Source organism: Platichthys flesus, chromosome 6, assembly GCF_949316205.1.
Source record: "Platichthys flesus chromosome 6, fPlaFle2.1, whole genome shotgun sequence".
NCBI classification, from domain to species: Eukaryota; Metazoa; Chordata; class Actinopteri; order Pleuronectiformes; family Pleuronectidae; genus Platichthys; species Platichthys flesus.
This window is the reverse complement of record NC_084950.1, coordinates 19,478,555-19,505,712: the sequence shown is the minus strand read 5'-3', so window position 1 is coordinate 19,505,712 and position 27,158 is coordinate 19,478,555. Positions and strand designations below refer to the sequence as shown.

The following is a 27,158-nucleotide window of genomic DNA, read 5'->3' as shown; positions in this document are numbered from 1 at the left end:
ACACACAGGCACACACATTCACAAACACACACATTAAAATGCAAAAATACAGACGTAATAAAAACAGCCTTTGAAACTATCAAGACTGTGGGTGCTCACATTTTAATCACCACATTTCATTAATTCATTCCTTTTCTCCACAAGCTCTCTGTCCAATAAGCTACTGTACACCACGCTCGACAAATTATTTTAGTGCAAGAAAAAGATTGAAACTGTTCATTTCCTTTCTCTGAAAATTAATCACCTTTGTTTATCTTTTACTTTACAATGTGAAAAATAAATTGCAGCCCTGAATGTGCCGAACATTTGATCAAGGATGCATGTCTTGAGACAAAAAGGAGCTGCTTTAGCCTTGGTGCGCTGCTTTTATTTGAGAGTCAATTCTGACCCACACAGAGCAACCTCCCACCGTCCTGCCTGCCACAAACAAATTAAGGTGCACTCAAGCAACAATTGAACAAATTCATGGCAGTCCACCAGGAATTCTGTTTTAAAAGAAGGTGTTTTGTTTTACCTTGAATGTCTGTGAAAGTAAAGTTTAGTGTAAAGCACGTACTTACTGACTCGCTTTAAATGGTTGTTTGAGCACAAATTAATAATAATAAGAATAGGAATAAGAATATATTGTATTCATATATCACCTTTCATACATAAAATGCAACTCAAAGTGCTTTACAATAAATCAAAGACATGAAATAAGATAGATCAATAAGAATGCGTTCCCAATAAAACAATGATTAAAACTAGAAAAGGGTATAGAGAGTTCTAAAACTATCAACAGATGGTAGCGTGTCTGATGTGGGGAAGGAGTGTGTTCCAAAACTTTGGTGCATAGCAGCAGATTGCTGCTTCCCCAATCCTTTTGTAGATCATTTTGGGGATATTTAGCAAGCTCGCTAAATATCCTAGACCTGAGGCAATGGGTAGGACCATTGTTTGATAAAAAATGCTCATACATTGTTCCACGCTGGAAAGGCTATTTATCATTTGAGTTGGAGCATCAGATTCATCTGGCGCCATGGATAGATATAGCTGAGTATCATCAGCATAATAATGATAGTACACACTGTGATCACTAATACTTTTTCCCTGTGGTAAACTACATAAGCAAAATTATTAAGGAACAAGAATGGAAACCTGTGTAATGTCTTTTTTTTTCATATTGTTATTCAGGGCGCGTGTAAGACATTCTTTTACACTTGTTTTTTTGGTTCTGTACAAACTGAAAAGTCTGAAGGACTGGAACATACAAGGTAAGTGTCAAGGCAACTATAATCTTGGAACTGCTTTTTATGGATAGGTGATTTGACCCCCTGCAGAGCTTAATATGCACATACAGAGCAATATCTCCTTGTTATGTTTTCCATATTTCCTGTCCTACCATTCTTCCATCAGGGTTTTCAGCCAATAACAATAATCCAGAATGATTTAAATGTATTATTTCATGGAGATGCTTAGAGATATACACAGATGGTGGCATTTTTAGTGAAGGTTTAATTAACTCCTGCTAACCCTCTTAGCAGCAAAATTGGTTTAGAAAGTTTATTGCATAAAAGTTTATCTGTAGTATAAAGACACTAAGAATAAAATCATGAAAGTGGAGTTCTATGGTCCACTGGGTAAGAAGATGATGTGCTAATGCATGGCAGCTAAAGGATGAATCCATATGACCACTATACACAAGCCACAGTACATTTTTGGCATTAAGCCTTTACCCTTCACTGACTTTGGCCAAAAGTTGCGAGCACAAAGTCCTGATATTAATTTACACTGCGTGTTGTGGTTGTAAATGAGCAATTAAAATCCCAGTGGGTCCTGTAATAGGAGTCAGCTGGGGACTGGAGCACAGAGATCAGTAAACTATTAATTGGCTGTCCAACAGGTGTCTGTGTGCTGTGAGCTCCTAATATAAGAGTTTGCTTTATAAGGACAAGAAGAGACAGAGGGTGATGGGATTAGTATTTACTTATGCCAAGGAAGTAATGCGTTTGTCAACATTTCTTTGTCTGTCTGTTACTTTACCGCAGGGTTATGCAAATGCTACTGAAGGAAATTATCACAAAACTTGGTGCAAGGGCTGGATTTATATATAATCATTTTCTAGTCAACTCAAAAGCACTTAACAGTACTCTTTTGTCATCCACACATATTGGTACAGTAAATCTATTTGCAGCACTTTCTCTATTCATCGATCACAGACTGATGGAACAGCTGTCAAGAGCAATTCAGAATTCTGTGTCTTGCCCAAGGAAATGTCAGTACGCGGAAGGGGGTAGACTGGGATTGAACTGCTGACCCTCTGTTTAGTGAATGACCCCCTCTACCCCCTGAGCCACAGCTGCCAAGCGGGATGAAAGATGCACTATGCTTTGGAAAGGAACCCAATCAACTTTTGTGCAGATCCAGGTTTTCACTTTTGTTTAACATTGTAATTTATTTCAGGTATTTGTTGTTTTTACGATGACACTAATATTTGTGAGTGTGTGCAATTTGATCCATAACAAAATCAAGATGAAATGATTTCTAATGTACTTTTAAATGGGGACTGTTTAGTGTTTTCATTGCCATTAATCCATTTGTCTGTTTGTCTGTTCGGAGGATTATGCGAAAAATTCTGAAATGATTTGAAACTTGGTGGGAGGGCGGGGTATGTGCTAAGGGAAAATAAAAACTTTCTTCAAGATTGTGAAATTTGGTGTTTGGTGGGAAATGAGCTGAAATGACACTAGGATGAGACGGTCATCAGATCATTCTGCATGTTGAGCTGAGCCGACTGAACTCAGAGCCAAGACAACAGGACTGGTCGGTTTATTGGATAAAAGCTCAACTTAATTTGATGGATGCATTACAAATACCACAAATGGGCAGTAGAGCCAATATACTATATATGGCTTTGGAGGTTGTGGCCTCAGTGACCCTGCCATTGATTGGATGGATTCATACTTAGCCAAAACAATCCAGATCTAGTGAATTTAAATGTGGTTTCATGAGGACGTTGGCAGTGGTATGCACTGCTGCTTCTAGTGGGGTTTTTTTCAGCAGGATTCCACAAAAACTACTTAAATGATTTTTTTTAAACTTGTCTGAAGGGTTTGTTACGGTCCAGTCCATCACAGTTAAAGTAGAGACAGAGATCTACAGTTTTCTGTGTGCCTCTTAAACATATGAGTCTTACACCACTTTAAATCTCTTGGCCAACAGAGTTTGACTTTTAAGTTTGGCCAAATTACTTCATACTAATTTGTGAGCAAAAGTAAAATCTAATGTATCAACCTCTGAAAGCAGTTTTAAAAGAAGGAAGACATTTCCATACATGTTTGGCCCCCTGAAGTTATAAGAGCAAGACAGAGAGTAACTTTTCCAAGTCGGAAGCAAAAGATGTGACACATGAAATATTAAAATCTCTGGAGAGTCACAGTGAAGTGTCTTCTTCAATTAGACTACAAGTCCTCAGATCCTTTTCTTACACAAAATGCCTCTGATTTATGGTCTGAGAAACTGAAGATGAAACAGAAACAATTCTGTACTACAACTAGCCCTTCTTAAGGACTAATGAAGTTTATTTATGATGCATATTTCCTATATTAAACTGATAGTGATAGTATATACACTCGGAATTTCAAAATTGTTCTTTTGTATGTATCTATCAATCTATGGATCTATCTATTTAGGGTCAGAATCAGAATTTGGTTTTATTGCCAAGGAGGTTTACGCACACAAGGAATTTGCTGTGGTGTATTATGTGCAAGTATAAATATAAAAAATATAAAAATAAGAAACTGAAATTGCCAGTGAGTGAAAACTATAAGGATAACAACAACAGACATGAATATGGAGCAGGAGGAAAGTGAAAGTTGAAGAGTATAGAAACTGAGAAAAGCTGAAAACTCGAACCAAAACAACATCAAAGGAACCTGTGTTTTTAGGCCCTCTGTTTAGTTCTCCTCTGCGTCCATACATATTTCATTGGGCCTCAACAAAGCGAGGCAGGAGCATATTCTATCACAAAGGCCTCTGAACAGGGTCCCACGTGAATGCTGGACAACACACGCGCGTTCACACAAAGCAGCTCAATTGTCCCAACACTGGGTGTAAGAGTGTAACAAGTCCAGGCTCAGCTTGTGCCCTTAGGTGAAAAAGAAGCTACAGAGCGAGTGAGAAGGCCCTCAATTGTCTCTCCAAGGAGTGGAAGGCTCCTTGGAGTGAGAAAAAACCCTGAGAGTGTTTTCATCAGAGAGATGACAATACGAAGGACAAGTTTCGCAGACAAGCCCTCACATGTTGATTCTGATCACCTTCTGCATCTTGTCTCAAGTCACTTGTGAGCTAACATGTCGCACAATACTAAAAGATCCTCCAGCGCGTAGGCTTGCAAACTCCTTTTTCAAAGCTATTGTGCATCAATGCAAGAGTCTCGCCGTGAAAAGCTGATCGTTTTTTCTAATGTGCACAGCGGCATTGTGCCCTGGTACTCCTCCCGACGAGAATCAATTTTTCGGGGGGAAAATGGAGGCTTAAATAGCAAATGCCCTTGGTGGATCATGCAGCACCAAAAGGGCCCACCTTTTCTCAGGCTCTTAACCTCTTTCTTTCTTTCTCTCTTTCAAAGGCTCTTCTCATTCCTATGCCTGCATTTGTGACATGACAGATGTGACAGTGTAGGTCCTCGAAAGAGAGCCTCCGGTCATTGGGGCCAACTGTGGGACTTTAGCTGCATGGACCCTGACCTTGTTTGGCTGCTATACCAGTTGTTCAGCACTGCTCTGTGTGACCACAGTAGAGATAAGCACAAGTTGAACCTCAGACTCTTTTTTTTAAAGTGCTGGCCACTTGGGGCAGCAGAAAAAGGTTGTGTAACCAAGTCATTGCTAGTATACAACTAGATATAATAATGTAGTTAGCAGAGAGTTGATCATTTCCACATCCAACAGTTGTGGAGCAACATTATAATTTATCTAGAGTTGTGTTTCAGATGTGTCCATCTGGTGAATGTTAAGTCTAATACTCTCTCTCTTACCCCTGTTTTGCCGAGGGACATGTCCAGCTCTTCAGCTGCTAGGAGCTATTTGAAGCTGTAAACAGCTGCTTGCTGCTGAAAACGATGCAACGAGAGGAGTAGAGTTAAAGACAGACCGCACACTTAAATGTGTTCCTTTGAGCTTTAAACTAAATTACATCACTGTTCTTTTATGGAATACATCACTGCTGGGTTTTAATATCAAATTTATTACCAAATTGGTTGAACACGGCTCCTAAGGCCACCTAGTGTTTAAACACATCTTGGACCTTGCAGTGCCAATGCTTTAATCAACTGTGTATGTCATGACATTAAGAGGCGTGCCAGCCTTTACATCACAAAAGCAACAAATATAAGACTCCAAAATAAGATTTTTTTATTAAGTTTGATTAAATGTAACTGATGGTTCAGAATTAAATCTCTGTAGTGCACAACAGTCCCCTTTGATTCAATCAAGCTGAACCATCAGTTCACTGGATGTGCCTGATGTTTCTGTCAGATCCATGAATTATCCTCTGGGAAAACGTTGAAAATGATAAAACCCATCCTATCTCGCAATGTCTTAGAAAGTGAAAATAAAATCCTTGATCCGTGCTCCAAAACGAAATCAGGAGTTCTTTGTTGGCCCGTGTCTCATCGTTCCACCAAGTTTTGTGGAGATCCATTGTTATTTTTGTGTGATCGTACTTACAAACAAACCAGGAAACAGATGGACAGGAGTGAAACATAATCTCCATATATTAACCAATGTTCAGCTGATCAGTATTCACTGTGCCTGGAATCTACCTACAGCGTTTATTATTAAAAGATTTCTAATATTGTAATGTGAGCAAGTTAGTGATTACCATCATCATCAGTACTATGCAATTCAACAAATCCCTAAAACGTTTGTTCAATCAAATTCTTAATGCGTTCCAAGGTTTTGGCCAAAGTTTTAAATTCCAAAAGTAAAATGCACATGTTCCCATGGAACATTTAAAAAGGCTTAATAAGGCAGTTATTGACCATGATGAAACACACTGAGCTTTAGATGGATGATTGTCTTTATTCCATGTATGGCATACAATAATGGTAATTCTATTTAAATAAAATGCAACTTCATATTCAAACCAAGACTTTATAAAAAAAGATTCATTTTCGAGTAGCAAATATGTCAGAATAGAGATTATGGAAAATTAAGTTCAAAATTCCATTCAAAGCTCTTTATGAGCCAATATATTCCACGCCAGGACAAATAGATCATGCTTCAGTTGAAAAATTAAATACTAATAGTGCCTTGTCAATTAATATACACAGATAACAAACATACTGGAAACACATAATAGTTCTAACTGCAATAATTTAGTTTTTAAGAGTTGACTGAATAAAGTGGCTAATTGTTTTTTAACAAACCTGCTTATGAACAGTTGAGAGTAAATAGTTCAGACCAACACCATCAATGGTTAATGCTCCAGACGATGAACGGAGGCATGTTACTGTATCATCCACTTCGCTAAGTCAACATCGTCCCCTGTTCTCAGATAGTTGAAATGATTCGGATACAACATCTTCAGACAGGAACAAAAACATTCCACAGTGGTAAAGTGTGTTTCACTCACAACAGCTTATACGTTCCTTTTTTCAAAGAGTAGCACCCCCTCATACACAATAATTATTGAATAACCACTATCAAAAACATAACTACTGAACTCGCACACATTCCTTGGATTTGATGTAGCCACTGAGTTGCCCTCGGCTGAACGTGAATGTACATTTACAGATCTGCATATCTGCTGCAGCTCCGCTCCTTTTACCCAAATCCAAAGGGTCCAGGAGGCAATTTTGGGAAAAACAAATTCTCACTCAGAATGTTTTGGAGTGAACCTGCTATTTAGTCGTCTCTGTGATATGAAACATTATGTGTACATGATCTGGTGCACGAGCTCAGCACTCCGCTCTCTGTGCTCGGTGTGCAGGCCGTCATACAAAGCTCTCCTCCATGTTTGAACACAGCAGGAAGGAGTCGACCAGCCGCGGTTTGATGAGCTGCTGGTGGTCCGCTGCCTCGATGCTGTCTGGACACCCTGCTGCCAGTCTCCTCAGGGCAGCCTAGAGACACACACACACACGTCAGTAAAAGTGCATAACGACAAAAAACACACAGACATACACAGTGTGCGTTTCACAGGATTGCTGTGTGCAAACATTAACTCATTTAGAAACATATGCAATCGCATATTTTTTACAACACTGGAGAACTGTAACTCTATAGGATTTATATGTTATAATCTAATATTATCCTTTATTTAAGCAGCAAACCACCAACTAGTAATAGTGTTCTACCTGATGAAACTGTAAAAATGAGTTCAGTCCTTCTTGACCAGAAGCTCTGTAATGCAGCGTGATTTTGTTCTAAAGCAGACGAGTAGCGTGTGTGACGTCTCAGGCACATTCAGTCAGGAGAACCTCCAACTTTTACATTTAAGATTACAAACGATCAGTGACAGCGCCGTGTCCTTTGAAGATGAAAATTCAACACCTACAAGTGTACTACTTAACCCTTGGCTAGAAGGATAAAATAGAATCCCATTAATTTGAATGGACTGACAAGTGTGGTTACAGTGAAGACAGGACATCGCTCAGCGCGGAGAGGCAGCCCAATTAAGCTCCCGACCATTATGCGCTCTGCATCCCCTCAACGGGCTTAAGAACTGGTTTTAATAATCATGACCAGATTGAGGGAATTATACGTGCGAGCAGGGATATTATTCATGATATGTACATATTTAAACATACGACATTTGAGATGATGTGAATCAGTCAGCTTTCTCAACGTAGCTCAAAGATACTGAGGTTGTGATATATATTCTTTCACTTTGGAGGTAATTAAATTGGACAGTCAATTGCTGCACTGATGTTACACATGCAGGCCGGTGGTATAATGCCCTCAGTTTGTTCTATTGAAGTCGGAGCAGCGCAGCACAGTTGAGCATGTTGATTCAGGGGTTCAACTGACATAGACAGTTTGAATGTTTAAATTACACATTTGTATTCTGGACATGGAGTTATTTATACATATCTGAGGGTCTGTGCACACACAAGCATATGGACACACACACTGTACACCCACCAGGCAGGCGACCAGCACTGAATCGCTGTTATTTCTCTCAGTAGGGGAACGACACAGCTCAATGAGAAGAGGAACCGCTAAGACAAGAGGGAAAAATGTTCAGTTAAAATCTTGTCACCTTCTCAGATATTGATGTCAAATGCATGTGCAAAGCAGTTCTACTTGTTTCCAGGAGGTATTTACTCTAAAATTACTGTGTGTAATTGTGTTAGTTTTCCGGTGCATTCAAGTTCTGTGATATTATTTGCTTTTAAGTTATTTTCTTAATCAAAGAAGAGTCACTCTTTTCATGTGTGACTCGTTATGGATTGTAAAGTATGTGAAACTCTGCGGATAAAATTATGAGGTTTCATCAAGTATTTATAAAGAGCTGCTTCCCATGAGACGATGAGGTATGCAGGGGAATGGACATACAGTACATACAGTATGCACAGTATACACAGTATGCTCAGTATGCTCAGTATGTCGGTGATCAGATACAGACCTCACCGGCCCGTGAAATTATTCTGAAAGTTAGGTAAATAAATATGAATACTATTCATAATATTAATATTAATAAGTAAGTAAATTGTAAATCTTCAAGAGAAGCTTTACCATTAGAATCAGAGAATCCTGTCTACTTGTTAATTTTGTATATTTAGCCTCACTTCTTACAATTTTCCAGGCTCCATTCAATATCCACCTTTATCGTAATTATGCTCATTGATCCTTTTGCCTTCTCCTTGGTCAGACTTTCGAGCATCCCAATAAATAATTTCTTCCTCAATTAAAATAAACTGTTTTATGATAAATTTCCCTTGTTTTGTCTCTCATATTTGTAAGCTTAAGTGTTAATGGTCCCCAGACCATCATTTAATAGATACAATTAAAGTCATATAATACAAATCATACAAACCAAATTGTAATTAACGGTGCTGAAGACAGGAGAAAATATTAGTTAGAATTGAATATTACATACAGTATGTTGTGCTAATCCTTCGCAATTAAAATTAGTTTTCTGCGTTTATTTCGTACTTATCCTACCTGTGTATATAAAACTAAAAAGCTGAAGTACCTTTCAGCTGGATGGCTGTTTGGGCCACATCAGGGTCTCTGCTCAGACGGGCCAGAGTGACGGCAGCTTTCTGCTGGACTCGCTCGCAGGCGGCGCCCTCTGATGGACTGGAGGAGGATGGTTTCTCTCCCAGCAGCAGCAGCAACCGCTCAGTTCCTAAAACACCATAATGCACAATACATATTAGCCAAGCAAGAAACCAAAGAGACAAGGATATCAGGAAGGCTAGAGAGGAAAACAGGTACAGCAAACAGTCAGATTGGACGCAATACCATAAGAACACATTTTAGATTAGCGTTACAATGAAGGCAGCTAAAATCTAGCTTTTTTGTAAGTAAGCAGCATAACACAAAAACTACGGTACGAACTTTCGTCGAAGTATTAGACAATAATTAATGGATTATTTCGATGAAAGAAATGCAGGTTTGCAGGACTGATATTTCTGAATGTGAAATTTGGTGTAGATCTAAATAAAAAACTTGATCTAGTGTATTTAAATGTGAGTGTTGGGCCTTGGTGGAAGCAGTGTCATTCTAGCTCACTTAAATTTGGTTGAAAAATGTTTTGTTTTTAATTGCTGGTACAAAGATAATAACAAACTGATATTTAAATAAATTGTGCAGAATAATTAAATAATTTACAGTACAATAATATGAATAGTAATATTATCTGTTCATAACATATACTGTATTTGGAAATACTTACTGACAAGATGGAAGAATAGTGATGATACAGGCACAATCAGGCTATAACTCAATGACCCAGACTCACACTGAAAACATATCTATCCTCTATATATATGAATTGTATAAAAGCAGAAAATATAAACTGTTAACTTGAAGAAAGCAAATGCATAATGAGTATGAACCTGCTCACTGGTTGATGCATTATTGTAACACTGCTTCACAGTTACTGCTTGGTGCTTCCATCTTGAGGTTTAAAGAAGAATTACACAAACTTTTATCACTCGTCCTCACCAAATGGCTATTCGTGAGTACTTCAGATGTTTATAATGTATTTAAAAATGTTTGCCTAAAATAAGGAACTGTTATGTTGAATTCCACTTAAAATTTGGGTTTGCAAAACTATTTACCTTGCTCCTGCAGGACTTCAGCAGCACACTGCTCTAAGACTGAGAGGTTCGCCAAGATGGTCACCACCTTAGATTGAAACAACAGTGAATACAAAACAACATGATGACATATAAACATACAGACGCCATTGAAAATTCGAGATGTTTTGTCTCACAGCAGTTTACATGTACATTTAAATTTAAATAAAATCGTGACATGCTGCGGACTTGCTCATGTAAACCATTAACTTGAGTTCCTCCGCACTCACTGTCCCTAAGAGCAATGAATAAATACAAGCTGAATGCATATTTGCACCTGGTCTTTGGAGTAGGGTGTGTCGACTCTCTGTCTGTCGTTGCAGGCCTGCAGCAGGATGTGGACAGCGTTGAGCTGCAGGAGAATCTCACAGGCCATGCTGTCAAAGAAGGTGATGTTGGCCAAGGCTGCAGATGCAAGGAGGAACACCTCTCCACAGGAGGCGCTCTCACACAACTCTGAGGGAATAAACGCTCACTGTTCAACCAAAAACAGTAACAAATGTAATGCCAGGGGAAACTTGAAACAACAGCCTCAGCCTGGAGGTGTACTGCCTGAGTACGGTAGTCTTTAAATCAGTTTGAGGCTGCTCACTCATTGTAAGAAAATAGTAAATTGTACTTGTATTATTACAGAATATCAGATTCGAGGCAAATACCCTGTTTTTTTAGGTCTAGCTAGGTAAAAGTTCATTCTCGTAGAAAATCCTGTGTCTATTTATTGAGTTTATAATTTTAGGATCACCACCCCCTGAGATTCTATTCTGACTGTATCAAAGAAATGGAAACTTCCCAGTTTCCAGAAATGAAACCACAATATCCTGCAGAATGCATCTGTCTGGTGCATTTGGAGCCAGAGTCGCATGGCCATAATTTTTGAAACGCTTCTCAATATAATATAATTTAACAGCACCACAAACTAGCGGCTTGAATTCGACTGCATTCGTTTTAGAACATGTACCTAATAAACTGACGTCTTTGTACATATGAAATACGTGCTCTGAACCTCTGTTATTATGCACAAAATATTCCAACACTAAATCCCTACTAATGATAAGGCTGCGATAAAAAATATAAATAAAGAATTTAACAACCCTATCATTTTATTTCCTCCACAATTAAATCTCAATGATGTTTCTTTTTTTTGTCAAAGTCAATGGTCAGCCGTGACATCATCAGTGCCAAGTCCACTCACTGATGAGCGAGGTGACGATGTCGTGCATGCTCTCCAGGAAGCTGGCGAGGTGCTGGGTGGACGTGTGGTGAGGCGAGGTGATCTGAGCCACAACCGCCGCCGCCTCGGCCCGGGCTGCTTCCACACTGCTGTCATCGGTCAAGATGTCCGCCAGGCACAGGATCCCATCCACCTGCAAATTAGATAAATACACATTAGGCCCCACATCATAATTTACCATGAACTGTTTATGTTTGAACAGTCAACTTGTGACACTTTGACCTTTATCAGCCCATCTTGATTTAATTACAAGTTAGCTGTAACTTCTGTGCCTGATTATTCTTTTGAGATATGTTGAACAATACTAGGCATCAGTCTTCTCTGGTGTGTGTGATCTATGTGGAAGTTACTTCTTCTTTACATATTTACTAAAATGCAAAAAGCAAAACTCGATTCGTTTCTGATATTTTTTTGTCGGGACACAACAGACAACCTGCTGCAAAACATTTTACTGAGCAGGAACACAGTGGTGGTTATGGGATTTGTCTGAGTCAGGGGCCATAATTTACACAGAGGGGTCAATTATATGTCCAAAATCCATATACAGTTCCTAATTCAGCAGGGTGCACATTTAAGTCATTCCTTTCAGCAAAGCCACACATATTTGTTCCTCGATCAAGCTCATTGTGTTTTTTAATGTGAGTTGTCTGACTGAAATCACACAAAAAAAGCCGAACCGGAGAAAGCTCTCTGTAAGCACTGTTGTAAACAGACTAAATAAGCTCACAAAAACTATAATGAGAGACAGATCATGGAGTTGGAGTTGGACATGAGTGGAGGGTGTATGGAATATGTGACTATACATGACATCAGTGCCTGTCTGAACTGCTGAGCCTCCATTTACGTCTGATGTCTGTACTAGTTGGAAATTTCTATATTGTGAGAAATTAAATGAAAGCCACAAGTTGCCAGGATAGTGGAACTTTAATAATATATCACCATACTTTAGTATTTGAGTGCATATTGGTGTCAATGAATCACCAAGACCATGATTGCATTTTAATACCCATTAGACCAGAGCAAGTGTTGTGTTTGCTTATATGTTTTTTGCCAACATGGAGTGTGAGTGCGCATATTTGGCTCGGATGGAAGAGTGGGTCATCCACTAACCGACGGATCGATCTCAGTCTCTTATGTGTGTCCTTAGAGAAGTGTTCCCTGATGGTTGTGCTGCCATTGTGTGATTGATGTGTTAAAGAGAAAGTTCTGCTCATACTTGCACTGTATGTGTGTGTGTGAATGGGTGAAGGGCAAAAGTGTACTGTGAAGTACTTTGAGTGATCATTGACACTATAAGACTATAGTAAATATATATACATATTATGTATATATGTATATAAAACATGTACCATTAGTAAATGGTAAATTATAGACCATTTACCATGAATAGTGGGTCTTCTAGCCAGCATCATTGTGTTTAATCATTGTGATCGGCTAAGTGATTTGATATTCATGCGTCAACGCTTCAGAAAATGATGGAGCTGTAGAACAGATATTTATCCACTTGGGGACAGTGTTGCACAGCTTCTCTCACTGCTGCTGTTTGTGACCCTGCACCATGAGCAAGTCTTGCATTTATGCATTAGTGTGAAAATCTGCACATACTTTGGAAATGCTCCAACAATAAAAATGCATTAACTATCATAAACTGCAGGGTGGTGATCTCCGGCGAATGAAATGCATCACCTGCTGCATGACATTCATTTTTATAACACTGACTTCTGCTCTCATTGTCATTATTGATATCATTTAGTAATGAGTACATTAATACCTCTGGTGCTCTGTCACCACCAGCCACCTCAGCTGAAACATAAAAGTTTAGAGACAAACATGGGTCAGCTCTCAGCTGCCACACCTAACAGTCTTACAGTAGAGTGTAAAACAGAAATGTCCTTGAGAGGCAATTAGTTTTTTAGTCAACAGCCATCATATAGTATAAGAAATAATGATAGGTATCTATCTACTGATTCCACAACTGTTTTAGCAATTTGTCTACAAAGTGAAAACACAATGTATGTTTCATTGCTGTAGTGCTTTAAATTGAAAGAATGAGAAAAAACTTTTTTTGAAAAGCTGTAAACATGTGTTTGAAGTTTGTGTCTCTTGCTGGACAGACCTCTGAAATAGACGACATGAATGGGAAATAAATCAAACTTATATCTGAGCCCCACACGTGAACAGTAATAAATCAAATTCAGTTAAATGTAATGAAAGTTTTTGAGGGTAAATTCATCCTTGCAGATAAACCAGGTAGGATAGACGCAAAGTTTTCCTCTTCTCTCTGTGCCATAGACTGTTTAGGAAAATTAAATAAAGACAAGGAATAATTCTGAAGTAGCTCTGGAAGGAACAAAGGATAATCTCTATCTGTCGGTGCTTCCTTTAAGTAGAATAAAGCTTCCCCCTGAAAATCTACATTTAAGGCCCTATACCTGCTGATGGGCACCAAGCTTCACAGGGTAATTCCCTGTTTAAGTCTGTTTGGACGTCATTGGCACTATGACAGCACAACCCACTGACGTGGAACAATCCACTCTTCACCCCCCCCCCCCCCCCCCCCTTTCCCTCTTTCCCAAAAATAGAATGTTCCCTATACCTCCCCACTCACATCACAACGGATGTATCTCATTCAGTTTTTCGTCAGAAATAACTTTTCTGCACTTTTGAGAGTGCAGAAAAGTTCGGGATCTTAAACATACACACAAAATGAAAATCTGTAACTTTTCCTCTACGTCAACTAAGATTTACTCCATTTATACACAATCTTTTGTCATGAATTTAGTTAATAATGTTATTTTGTTGATTTGCTCTGTAACACTCTCTGTTTTTCACCACTCTTGTCAAGGGTTAAAGACAAAGAAATGTTCCACATCGTCAGGCCCTATCAGTCAAATTGGGATTTGTGAATACAGGCTTTTACAAATACAAATTAATGATTGACTGATTGATTCTTTTTTCGCCACATCCAGGTTTCCATACCCTGACGACTTGAATTCAGTTTGTATCACATTTGTTGTGTGCCATGTCAAATGATTCAACACTGAACATCAATCCTCTATATCATGTGGGGGGTATTTTTCTTTTTGAATCAATACTTTCCCCATTCACCATGTTCAGATTGCCTAATGTTCCTGCGGGGAATTAAAACTAAGTAGTGTGCTGTATCTTTACCAGTGAACAGTGCTGGTGCACACCGGCCCCTTCGACAGTGACAGTTGTGTTTCTCAAGCCTGAGCGGCCGCCAGTGAGCGCTTGGTAGCGCAGACTTGCCTGACAGCCTCTCCCCCGGGGGACGGGGCTGCTAATCTGGGGCGGACTTTGGTTCCTGTTTAAAAACTTTTCACACTTGGATGATTCATGCCGTCCCAGCTGCTCTATATGCGAACACAGATACCGCTGTGGCATCATTATTCGCCGGAATCAGGTTATATTTGTCTCTCTTTAAACGCTTGCTTGACACAGGTGCGTCTGTTGTTTATTTTGGTAGAATTCTCAAAAGGGAACAGACAAGGACAAACAAAGAAGGCTGTATCATTAGCTCTCTCTCTCTCTCTCTCTCTCGCTGCCTCACCCCTTCTTTTTTCTCCTCCCTCCACGTACACAAACACAGCGAGGAGTCATGCAGGTCTAAACGGTCAGCTCAGCGGTCAGGAGGTCCGGTTTAATAATGTCCTCTCTGGATACCGGAGCCTCACTGTAACCCATGACTCATCTGTGTGTACTATAGAATTCTGTCAGCAGGGAGAGAACAACACGTTTGACCTCACACACTGTGACGTGTATTTTCTCACCGCCTCCCATCCTGCAATTATATACAGTGAGATTTTAATGGTGGTTCACGAACCCTGAGGTGACTGGATTGGGTGAAGTCATCCATTCAAATAAACAGACAGCTGGGAAACTCAGCTGCCGCAGTTGGAAGTTTCTCAAAGACAGAGGTAAAGTAATAAACCCAAGCAGCCTGTGTGAGTCAATGTTTGTCTCCTTATAAAGGAGTTAAGTGATCAATTATTCATTATGAGAAGACACAAACAAATAAAGTTTTAAGTTTGGCAAGAAGATTCTACACTGCATTTTTTGTTTTAGTTAAGATTAAATGACCACAGAGGATGCGTCCTCCTGCAGTAATCAGAGAAGGTTTAAGAAAAGTGTACTTACTTTACCATCAGCTGCACTGGCACAGGTTGTCTGCCTGCTAATTCCACAAACATCAGTCTGTCTGTTATTCTGTCAGTTAGTCTGTCTGTGTATGGAACATGTATCTCATGATCTGTCCATCTAATCGGTTTAACACTTGCCATGACTCTTGTGAATTGCCAGGGACAGTGCAGGGCCGAGTGTGATGTGATTTAGATACATAATACGTTTAAATATTCTCAAAAATGTAATAAACAGTAGCAGTCAGTGGGGGCGGGGCCGTGTACCTCCAGTTGAGCATGTCTTCATCTCCGTCCTCTGATAAACAACAACAACAGGCAGTAACTGAAACTAACTGTGGGTCACAGGCATTCCGAGGAGTCGTTAGTGACGATCTCTGTAATGGCAACAGCATTCATAACAACACTTGCTCTATAGCAAGTTGTCTTCAGAGTAAAAGTGCAATGTTCATTTTATCACTGAAATCTTTCAGTTGAATTATAGAGTTTTTATTCTGAAAAGTTGGGAGCTTATGTATGCAATTTGTGTTGTTCGCTTAACAGACTTCTGAAATAGCCGACATGTAATGTATGAATAAATAACAGGAGATAAGTCAATCAAATAAAATTATATATAAACCATACATGATGAGTAATAAGCAGAATTCTGCTTCATTTTTTGACTACACATTGACTATAAAATCCCCTTTGCAGATAAAGCCTGTAGGATTTATTTAAAAATAAAGCTATTTTTCTTTTCCAGTTAATTCTTTCATCCAGCTGTTGATTCCACGGTCACACACTTTGTTTCCCCTCCTCCTGCTGCTGCTTCCATCGTTGGCACACGTTCGACTGGGAAAACCAACCTAGCTTCCCGTATCCTAGCATGAGTGGGAGCGGGCCTGAGTATGTGCGAGACAGAGTATACTGTGCTGCTGGGAAGAGGAACAACTGCCTGTCTGAGCTACAACTTTCAGCTGATTAGTGTAAATATAATCAGTCTGGACCGGAGGTAGCCAAGGTATTTTACTGGAAGTACTGTACTTACTTTTGATTAATGTCATCTCTCTCTCTTTCTCTCTACCCCCCCCCCCCCCCCCCACATACATATCCAAATGCTGTATTTTTTTCTATGACAAGAATACTTGGATTAGTACTCATGTACTCCCTTGACTCCCACTAATTGTATTCCCTTTCTATTTCAATTGATTTCTCACATCTGGCCACGAACCTCACATGACAACTTGCCTTTAAGGCCAAGCGTGGCTCATTTTATCAGTGATCTGCTGGCATTGTCCCTGGTTAAAACCTATTTCCCTAAAAATAATTATGTAATGAGCAGTTTTAACACACTGCGTTAAGGTTTTAGGTTGACTTAAAACGTTGCTATAACCTACCTTGTCGAGCTGGTTGATGCCCTCCTCCACACAGCAGATGGAGGCCACAGTTCTCAGAGCGTGAGCGTAGAGGTCTTTAAAGCGGTCCTGCCTGCAGATCTTAAACAGGGCCACCACAGCTCCTTCCTGTGGAGGGACAAAATCCAATGTTATGTTTAATCCTTTGGAAATTAGGAACCAGTCTTTAGACATCATGCAACATTTTGAGGTTAAGGTGACTTTATCCAGGTAAATCCAGCCAGATCCGTGGTTTGCCATCAGTTCTATTTAATTGTGAAACGACAATTTTTTCTTTTGTCAATACATGGTTAAATGTGAATATGGATATGATGCAGTACGGATGAATTATGTTTTGCTTTCAGTCTTATTGAATGTGGTTTACCTCACCCATAAATGTTCATTGTTCTCACAAGCCTTATGTGATTAAGCCTACTTGATTTGTCTTCCCCTTTATGAGTAAATACACAAACCGTATCGACAGGTTTAATTTAGTGTTTTCATAAGGTACATTTCATTTTTGTATTCCACCAGAGACACAGTGAGACACTTTACCAGACTTGAAGTGGCTGCCTCTTGTTTGTTTTATTAATTTCACTATACTCAATTTCTTAAGGTCAAGGAATATGTTTGGATTTGGCTGTCCACAAGAATGGAAGTCAATGGAAAACCTTAATGAGGATACCTATATGCAAACATGTGGGTGTGTGGGGTGGTGGCAAGGTTAGTTTATTAGGATACACTTTTGAACTTCATCATCTGGTTTTCAAGTGTGTGTGTGTGTTTGTGAGAGAGTGTGTGTGTGTGTGAGTGTACACACACATTACTACAGCATCAAAGCTATAATAATTTGCTGGGCAGTGTTGTATTTCTTCAGCACAGGCAGGTTGGAGTTAAGTGTGTGTTAATCCAGTCCCGTTGTTAAACAATCACACAGCATTAAACGTTGAGGTCATACGGTCCCAAATTTCCCTGTTGCTGCTCTACTTTCCTCCAGCAGCATTGTTCGCTTGACTTTAATTTGTGGTTGCTACCTCAGCTTGATACAACCTGGCTCCCAGCTCGCGACACCCACCGTTTACATGCCCCAAAACAGGTCACATATCCCTGACACCTGTACGGGCAATGTGTGTATCATATTCATACTTGATGTTTTGTCTCTTGAGTTGCTGTTGCATAAGCAGGTTTTAAATTAGTTTATTTGTCTACTGCAGGAGTTCCCAAACTTTCAAGCCCTGACCCCCAGAGTTATTCTGCCAGTGATGTCAGAGAAATTGTTCACAAAAAATAATCTCCTTTGTTCAAATGGTGCACCGTATCATGCTCTAAATCTACCTGCTGCAACTGACGCCATAACTAATCTGTCAAGAGTCAGCAGGTTGATGAAATGTCGAACAATTTGCATGGTCTTATCTTAAGTTGACCTATTATTATGTTTTGTAACTTAAATTACGCTTTTTTTACATTTTATTTTAATTCATGACCCCCCCCTGTATGTCATTCGACCCCATCAAGGTGTCTCCTAGTTTGTGAGCTTTTGGTTTAGCGTACAGTGTTCACTGCAGTGAATTATTTGTATGTCTCAGGAGCATAATTAAAGGACATGAAGGTGTTTAGGTCTTGAAAACAACTTTCATTTAAACTTCAACTTCTCGTAAACTTTCAAAGGCCTGATATTAGGATTGATGCCACCAAATTTTCCACATCACAATGTGCTCTGGTCTTGAAGCACACGTGATTGTACACAATTATGGATCACATTGCTTCATGCTAGACTGTGTCGTGACATTCATCAGGTCCCACAGATCTAAGCCAATAGCAGCATGGTGGTTTTAAAGAGCCCAGGGGAACCGAAATGACCGATGGATTTGGCCGGCTTTACGCAGCGAGCCTGCCAACCCCAGAGCCTATCAAATGGCTCAGGCAATTTATCATGACGGATAAAAACGGCCAAAATATACACATTTCATGAATGGAAAACATTGAGTAGGAAAAAAGATGATTTGCTCGCCGTAATAGCTGAGCATTTTCTATTTTCTGCTGGATTATGCTGGTGTAAACAAACAAAAATAGCTCTTGTATTGGCTCCATGTCTACACTAACGCATCCCTCACAAAAAAACACTTGCAGGTATTGAAATCTATTCACTGTGCAGAATTACCAGGAGGAAGACGAAGCCGGTAACTACCACCATTATCCTAATAAGGCCATTATACTGGGCTGGTATGTCTCATGCTCTGCGAAGGCCATGCTGCCGGGGCTTGGAGTGGCTAATCATTGTGCTCTCTAGCCTGACCGCGCCTCCCTGTTCACTGCCTACACAATATTGGCCCGGCACAACAGGAAGAACTGCCAACACGGACAGACACTTTTCAGTGAACCTCCGGAGAGAGAGTGACGAAGAGACTGTTGATCCTGATGTTTCATGTGACGCAAATGTTGCTTTAGCTTTCAAAAGTAAGTGAGTCCGTGGAGAAGCTCAGCTGCCCCTGGGTATAAGAGATTTAAAGAAATACACATGACAGTAGAACCACCATGTCAAACTGGACACTTTTGCATTTGTCTAATTTAAGCATTCTGCGCTTCATTTTATCCTTCCATCATTATCAAAATACTAATCAAATATATTGGAAAACCTTAACATAGTCACGTTCAAGCTTTTGACGATGTAATATTTCATGTATTATTTTCCACACTTAATTTTAAACTAAAACATTTTATCAACTCTGGGATGGACTACCACGAACTTTGGTGCAGATGTCCCTACAGTGCACAGAGCATGGTTTCTTCACATTTTCCCCTGACCTTTCCTCTCCCGTCACCATGAGGTTCACATTTGTGGTTTGGAGTGAACTACTGTGGACAGCTGTTCGATGGATTGCCATGAAATGTGGTAGACACATTCTTGTTTCTCGTAGGATGAGTTGTAATCATTTGAGATGTTGACTTTTCATCCCATGCCAATATACTTTGGTTTAGGACAAAACAACACCTAGCTGCAAAAATAAACTATTTTCCCACACATCCACACCCAATTCGCGAGTTTTTTACATGAAGAATGCAGGAGGAGAGAGTCAGATGGGTTCACATCAGGAACATGTCCAGCATATTCTGGCAAGGGGTGGGGTAGAGCCGAAGGCAGAACATAATGTTTAAATTCCACTGTGGAAACCAGCACATCAACACTGGGGTCAGTCCGCAACATCAAAAGCTCTTCAATGTGGTTAAATCTCGTTATTTTTCTAAGTTGACATCTTCATTAGCATCTTATACATGTGTGGCATTTGTATTCTTTTTGTTTTTTCCCATTTTCCCTCACCTGTTGGAAAAAATGTCAACACGCCCACTGGATATTAAGCTGGGGGGGGGGGGGGGGGGGGGGAAATGGCCAGGAATAGTTCTGGCGAATGTCCATAGCAAATGACTCGGACAATTATGTCCTCTCATACAGGGCCTTTGGAAACTTTTCGAAAGATGTCTGGAGGTATTCCAATCAGCCTAAGTTGTACTGTGCTACAGTTTGTGTAATAGTAATGTTAGTATGCTAATACAACAAACAAACACAAAAAAACCACCATGACAAATGTGTTACCTGCATTCACATGTTCACATTGTCATTTTGAGAATCTTTTTGGTGTAAGCATTTAGCTAAATGTATTGTTGTACCTAGTCGGCCTGTTTGGTCTCTTTCTGAACGGCCAATACCTCATCTTCGTGTTTGAACTACCTTATTTCTTCAGTTGTCTGATTGGATAATTTAGCTACAGCAGCATAAGATATATGGGACATGTGTGATACCGCTACATAAGCCTGATCAGTGAAAGTTAAACACGAAGACAACCATCAATAAATTATTATTTACACAATAAGACCACCTTTATAATCCTCCTTAAATAGAAAAAATAGACCTGAAGGAAATAAAACCCTGACACAAGGAGACAATCTGACTTTCTTGTGTGTTTCCTCTTCACAGATCGTTGAGCTTGTCGTTGGGCTTTCCCTTCTCCGTCAAACAACTTGCAGTCTATCGTTTCCGCTGACTTCATACTCATCCCCTGAACGAAGCCCACAGAGCACATTTCCCCTCACACTCATGCATTTTGTTACTTGCTGCACTAACATCATCATTTGAAACTTGACTACTCATCTATAAATGCTTCTCTATCCGTGGGCTTGCATGCAAATGCCTACACAGCGTGTAATTTCTTTACATCTCATCATTTTCTGAATTCAACTCTGTTCTGCTCAGACAAAGGCAGCAGTTTCTGGAGCTGCAGGAGGATGCAGGCAGTTTAAGTCTGGATCTGAAGCGAAACCATAACGCTCCCCCAAAAAACTAGGTTCATTCTTCTTCTTTTGTTTTATTTCTAAATACCTCTTCCCTCTCTACCCACGTATAGTTCTGATGACAGATTAACTGTAGGCCTGAGTTACTGCCACATCACGCCGCCCCACACCCTGCAATCTTATGTGTGTGACAGCAAGGACACACACATGAGGCGTCTGCCATGGACACATTTAGATCAGTATCCATCGTGACAGTAGGTAAACACTCAAACTCACTTGTACATCATGACACAGATGTTTTTTGGTGTTTTTGCTAAAGAGTCCAGAGTTCAGGTGAAAAAGATTCTATGAATCGAAAGTAGTTTTTAGCATTTGTTTGTATACCAGATGGCTGTGGTTTATTCACTTGTTAAAAATCCTTCACAATTGTGGTATTACTCAGTTTGACAAGATGCCAGATGTGTGTTTTTTGTTCAAACCTCATATATGAGCTATATGATAACATTATAATGAAATATTAAATGTTTTGAAATTATGAAATAGTATGATTCGAGATGGAAGATTCCACAAATCCACAAATAATTCAAATGTTAAGCTTGAAAAGGGCCTTCCTGATGCCTTCAAGTGTCACAAAAATATACTACCTCAATAATTATCACCCAGATTTTTCATTTAATTTGGTTCCTGCTCGACAGTCCTTTGACAGGATGATTTTTTTGGTCCTTTTCCACTAAACCCAGAGAGACACTTTATGACCTACGACAAGCCTGTCTTACACGCTAATGTATGAGCAACTAATAACAAGCAAAGTGAGCAAAAGTGATCTGCTGTCATCATCATGTAAGCTGGCTGTAAATTACAAAATGATACATAAATATGAGACCAGACTCATTTATCCTGAGGAGTTGCCTCTGCCTTAAACTGTCAGGTATCCAGGATGCAGTTAAATAAATAATACTTCAAATCTACTCCAGTCTGGATATATTTACACTGATTCATCTCTCGTTTTCATTTTGTCTGCTTCAGTACCACATATTCAACCTATACCTCCCTTCTGCTCTCCACACCCGCACACTGCTCACTCACTGAGCACTGTCTGTCAGCAGCAGCACAGGTAAAGGGGTAGAGGAGGCCGACATACCCGGTCCTCCACCCAAGCATTTCAACGGCTAATTGCTGTTGCTCAAAACAAGTGTGTGCAAGCTGCGGAAAATGATAATGAGTGAAGAGCTTGGAGAAGAGCCAGATGATGCGCAACACTGTAGATGATGTGCACGGGACAGTGTGACAGACAGCCTGGTGCATGGAAGCTATTTAATTTGGTGGCAGGTGGACGGTGTATTGTATTGGGTATTCATTAACTGGTCGACCGGCGGAGCTAAAGAGAGAGGTCAATTCAGAGCGGACTGAACGGTAAAGACGCCTGAACAACCTGCATTTGTGATCAATGCTTACTCCTAATGGGAGCTGACAATTGATCTGACAACCTGGGAACAAATGTGTGTGTGTGTGTGTGTGTGTGTGTGCGTGTCTGTGTGTGTTTGTATGTGGGCGGGGGCATCAGGAAGAGTCTTATCAAGATTATCCTGGAAGCGGGCAGCTAACTAATGGATAACTGAGACTTGCTGTCTGGTCCGTCTTATCTCACAATACTCTAGCTCTTTAGAGGCATGCATAAAGAGATGGCTGCTGTTCTGATGACGTTGAAGTGGAGCAGAGCATAACAGGGGTGCAGCTAGAAAGATGGAAGCAAGACCAAGTATTAAATGAAGTCACCTCAGCCAAAGACTCTGTGGAAGGTCTGACAGAAAACCATAAAAATAAAATGCACGCTGCTGCTGCTGACGTGTCACTGACGCCAGGATCTCACTCCTCAGGTCTCAGCACGATCACAGGCGTCAGTGAAGGAGCATTAATCACAGGCGCACATCTCAATGAAGAGACACACTTCAATGTAATGGTCCCAGTCGTGAGATGAATTTCCACTCAAATCAAACCCCTAAGCAAACACAGTATTAACGACGGACAAGACAGGACAGATTCCAACAGTATGTTCACAGTACCTTGGCAATGATGCTGCAGAGCTGAGGTCCGTCCTGAGTGAGGGACAACAGGTTGCTAATGGCACTGCCGATGATGTGAACGCTGTCCGACGATTCAATCTGTTTGATCAGGACCTGAAAGAAGATTCCATATTCTGTGTGATTCTACAAATTTAATATAGTATGTATTTGTATTGGCAAACGTTTCAAAATTCTTAAAATCCAGATAAGAAACTAGAACGACATGAGAGTGCAACACATCTGCCAACAGTCCCCTTATAATATACTAGATTACTTGGATCTGTAGTTTTGCTTTATTTTTGAAGATATTGTACTTTCTTGATACTTGTTGTTCTGGGTCTGTACCCTCAGGGTTGAATGCACTTATTGCAAGTTGCTTTGGATAAAAGCGTCAGCTAAATGAAATTAAATTTAATCTGCACTGAATTGCACACAGATGAAAATCACCCTATCTCACAATGTTAAAATAAAAAAAAATTAAAAAGCCCGGATCTGCCCCCTTATATGGATCCACACCAACATTTAATGGGTTCTTCCTTAGGTTGTGTTCCACCCAAATTAATAATAATTCATAATTTGGCATACACTCCATGACACTGGCACCACAGAGGTAGTTTATCCATGATTTCTCTGCAAGTGTTACAAATGAAAAAGTTCTGCACACTGAAAGAAATTTCATCTCATGAGGTAAGATAATTTAGACTTGTTTTCCACATGATGTCAGGGTTAAAAGGTTGAGTTTATTTGCCAAGCGTCTCACTGTCTCATCAGTGGTTGATTTTCCACTCAGCTATGTGAGCTGCATGTGCTGGCTAACTCATATGTCAGGCAATCCTCAAACATTAGACCTTTAAATAATGACAATTACACAGTGAGTGCATATAAATAGCCTTTGACCCACTGTACAACATCCAGGATATGAAATCCAATCATCCATCATCTGACTGACATAATAAAATAGTCTTCAACCTTAACCTTAAATCTTCAAGTCATACAAAGATGATGTAATCATCCATTAGCGCAGCCCACACAATGCTGAACCCATGTTTGCGTTTCTACTCGACCGTTTCATGTTGGTTGAACTGGGAAACACACGCAATTGTCTAATTCCGACTGAAACCCCAAAATAAACCAAGCACAAACGCTGGTTGGACGGTCCACTGGAGGGGCTCAACCTCCCTTTGCAAACAGCAGGTGATTACGTGACACAAACTCTTGTGCGTTAACTGATCCTAGGAATATAAACCTTTTGTCTATTAGAGGCATATGTGGCGTGTACAGATTACATACCCTGATCTCATTGGCTAAGGCCATGTCGATCATGTTGCTGAATGAGTCACTGACATCAGTGAGGATCTCATGAATGGCCTCTCTCATGGATTTAAGGAAGAATTCATCGTCGGTGTGAAGGCACCTGTGGGTGAGGCAGAGATTTAGCATTAGGAGGCATGCCCTTCATCGATCCCCTTTTAAAGGTTTTTTTTTTCTTATTAGTGTTTTACCTCTCTGTAATATTAGTGAGCTCCATGCACTTCTCCAGTAAAGTTGTTTCATACTGCAACAAAAGAGACACACAGAAAAGAAACACGCCAAAATGAATAGAAGAACATTTCTCGCTGATCAGTGACAATGAACATAACAAGACTGTTTAAGCAAACTAATGTAGACAACTTAAGAGTGGACTGGATTAATGTGAGTTCAGTTCTGATGCATAGGTTTCACATTTTCTTGCTGTAAAACTGCAGATGAAAAAAAATCAATTCATCATCTGTAAATAAAATTACAGCAGAGGGATAACTATTAGAAAGAAAAGTTATTAACACAATTAACTTTTCATCTTAACTAAAAATGTAATTAATCTCTTCTGAAGGTACATTTAGATCCAAATGTATCTTTGTCATCATCAGCTTCAGGTATGTCCAATGTAACAGTCAAACTTATTTTTCCTGCCATCTTTGAGATCAAAAAGTTGGTACAAACCCAGAGAGATTAATAATTATTCATCCACAAAGGTCTGATCACTATCAGATTTGCATTGTATTTTTCCATATTGGTATTTAGTAATTGATGACGTGAGAAACTACCAGACTTGGGAAATGTTGGGGTCCTGGAGAAGTCTACCAAGGCCTCTATTCGTGGACTGATATAAATGGATCAGTATGTACGAGTATTAAAATGTGTATACCGTAATATCAGGAAGACTTATAACTTTCCTTCTTAACTTTAAAAGCTGGTTGTACATTGTAGAGTTCAACCACTTCAAAACCCCCCTGTTACCTTCTGCATCTCAGGTGGGGTACTCCTGGCGGCGCTGTACTCATGCACCAGCGAGCGAACGTGGCAGTTGGCTCGTACGGCCGTGCTGTGGACTCTCTGCCAGCGTCCTTTCTCCAGCCGCTGGAACATCTTGCCGAGCTCGGTGCTGACCACCAGCGCTCGGCGGAGGAGGATCTGCAGGTTGTTCCTGGCCACATGGTCCCCTGCACCGACCCCGGCGCCCACGATCAGCTCTCCTTGCTGGGAGTCCTCCTCCACCCCGATGGGTTTGGCCTGGAGGACGCACATGCACTCCACCTCCGTCATGTGGCGGAGGTCCTCCATCCATCGCTGCACAGAGTCGACCTGGAAGGATTGAATCCGGGTGCTGGGGGAGGAAGCATTGTTAGGAGCTTATCAACAAAGAAAGGTTTTGTGTTAGATTACAGTTGTGTTCTGTGTGTACCCAAATCAAGATAAGACTTAGACACCAGTCTTTCAATTAGGATATAAATTAGGATTTTAGTGCACGGTGAGCATGATAAAAACTTGTTCCACTAAAAGAGGCAATAACTGACACAAATAAATAATTTGATTTACTTGCATGGATTTCTGTCAACCAACCAACTCACAAAGAAGACACCTCAGGTCAGAATTTCAAATTTTTTGATTCTAGTTACATTGATGAAACACATCCAAATAATATCAGGCATTGTTTTTTCGCTGTCAATTCTCCATTTTTTATCCAGTTGAACAAAGCAGCTATCTCTATTTGTTTGAGTGCTTGGAGTAGATATGTCTGTAGGTAAAGAGGTTGATTATGAGGAAATTGTTCTGTTATAGAAAATGTAGGCAGCATGTTGAACGTGAACTACACATGCTGCACCTGTTGACTTTTCAGGTAGCTGGCTAACTGAGAGAGGTTTTATAGAGATTGGACTTAACAGATTATTTTGTTTTGTATTCTTTCATTTTCTCTCCTGGATATTTTTGTGCTAATACCCAAATTTCTCACTTGCTGGATTTTTAGGGTGTCATGATCCACACCTTGGCTGCCCCTGAGTGAATGTGTTCAAATGTATGATTCACTGATTGGTTTGGCATTCTTGGTAAGTGTCAGTGTGTGTATGAATGGTTTGGCAGGTCTGCGCATGGGTGTGGTTTCCCTCTGCGGGTCCATAGCTGGCACGCTATAGTATCGACTCTGTATTGGCTCCAGTTCTATATCTCTGTCTCAGTGCTCTGTCTGCCCTCCCACACTCACTGCCCTTTTTTGCCTCAAGTCACTACCTGCCTGCTGGTCAGTTTGCCATTCCTGTCCGCCAAACCCTCATCAAGAGCCCACCGGGTTTTATCACATCACAAAACCCAACGAACAAGGACAGAATATAATCTACATTCCAACCAGATGATCCTATATTAGATGAGCCCAGGGTAAAAACGTTATAAAATGTTGATCCACAGCGCACAAATGAGAAATGAGCATTACTGAAATCAATG

The 27,158-nt window shown here is 40.1% G+C and overlaps 1 protein-coding gene across 1 annotated transcript; it reads right to left on the bottom strand.

Moving 5' to 3' along the window:
* Nucleotides 1-6,065: 6,065 nt before the first annotated feature.
* LOC133955080 (protein inscuteable homolog) lies at nucleotides 6,066-26,838 on the bottom strand. The gene is made up of 12 exons (XM_062389732.1): nucleotides 26,748-26,838; nucleotides 25,680-26,071; nucleotides 24,905-24,957; nucleotides 24,693-24,816; nucleotides 23,403-23,516; nucleotides 17,056-17,181; nucleotides 11,484-11,655; nucleotides 10,569-10,747; nucleotides 10,274-10,340; nucleotides 9,181-9,336; nucleotides 8,127-8,203; nucleotides 6,066-7,105 (listed from the first exon to the last, which is right to left on the bottom strand). Exons 1-12 carry the CDS (start codon nucleotides 26,836-26,838, stop codon nucleotides 6,977-6,979), a joined length of 1,680 nt encoding a protein of 559 aa, XP_062245716.1. The 3' UTR covers nucleotides 6,066-6,976.
* Between the last annotated feature and the right edge of the window lie 320 nt (nucleotides 26,839-27,158).

Excerpts from the sequence above, each read along its gene's own strand:
- LOC133955080 (XM_062389732.1), bottom strand. The coding sequence starts at position 26,838 with ATGGACCCGCAGAGGGAAACCACACCCATGCGCAGACCTGCCAAACCA. Across the intron at positions 26,072-26,747 it reads CAAGAATGCCAAACCAATCA|CTCCTAACAATGCTTCCTCC; the intron begins GTGAATCATACA and ends TTTGTTGATAAG. Across the intron at positions 9,337-10,273 it reads TGAAGTCCTGCAGGAGCAAG|GAACTGAGCGGTTGCTGCTG; the intron begins GTAAATAGTTTT and ends ATGGTGTTTTAG.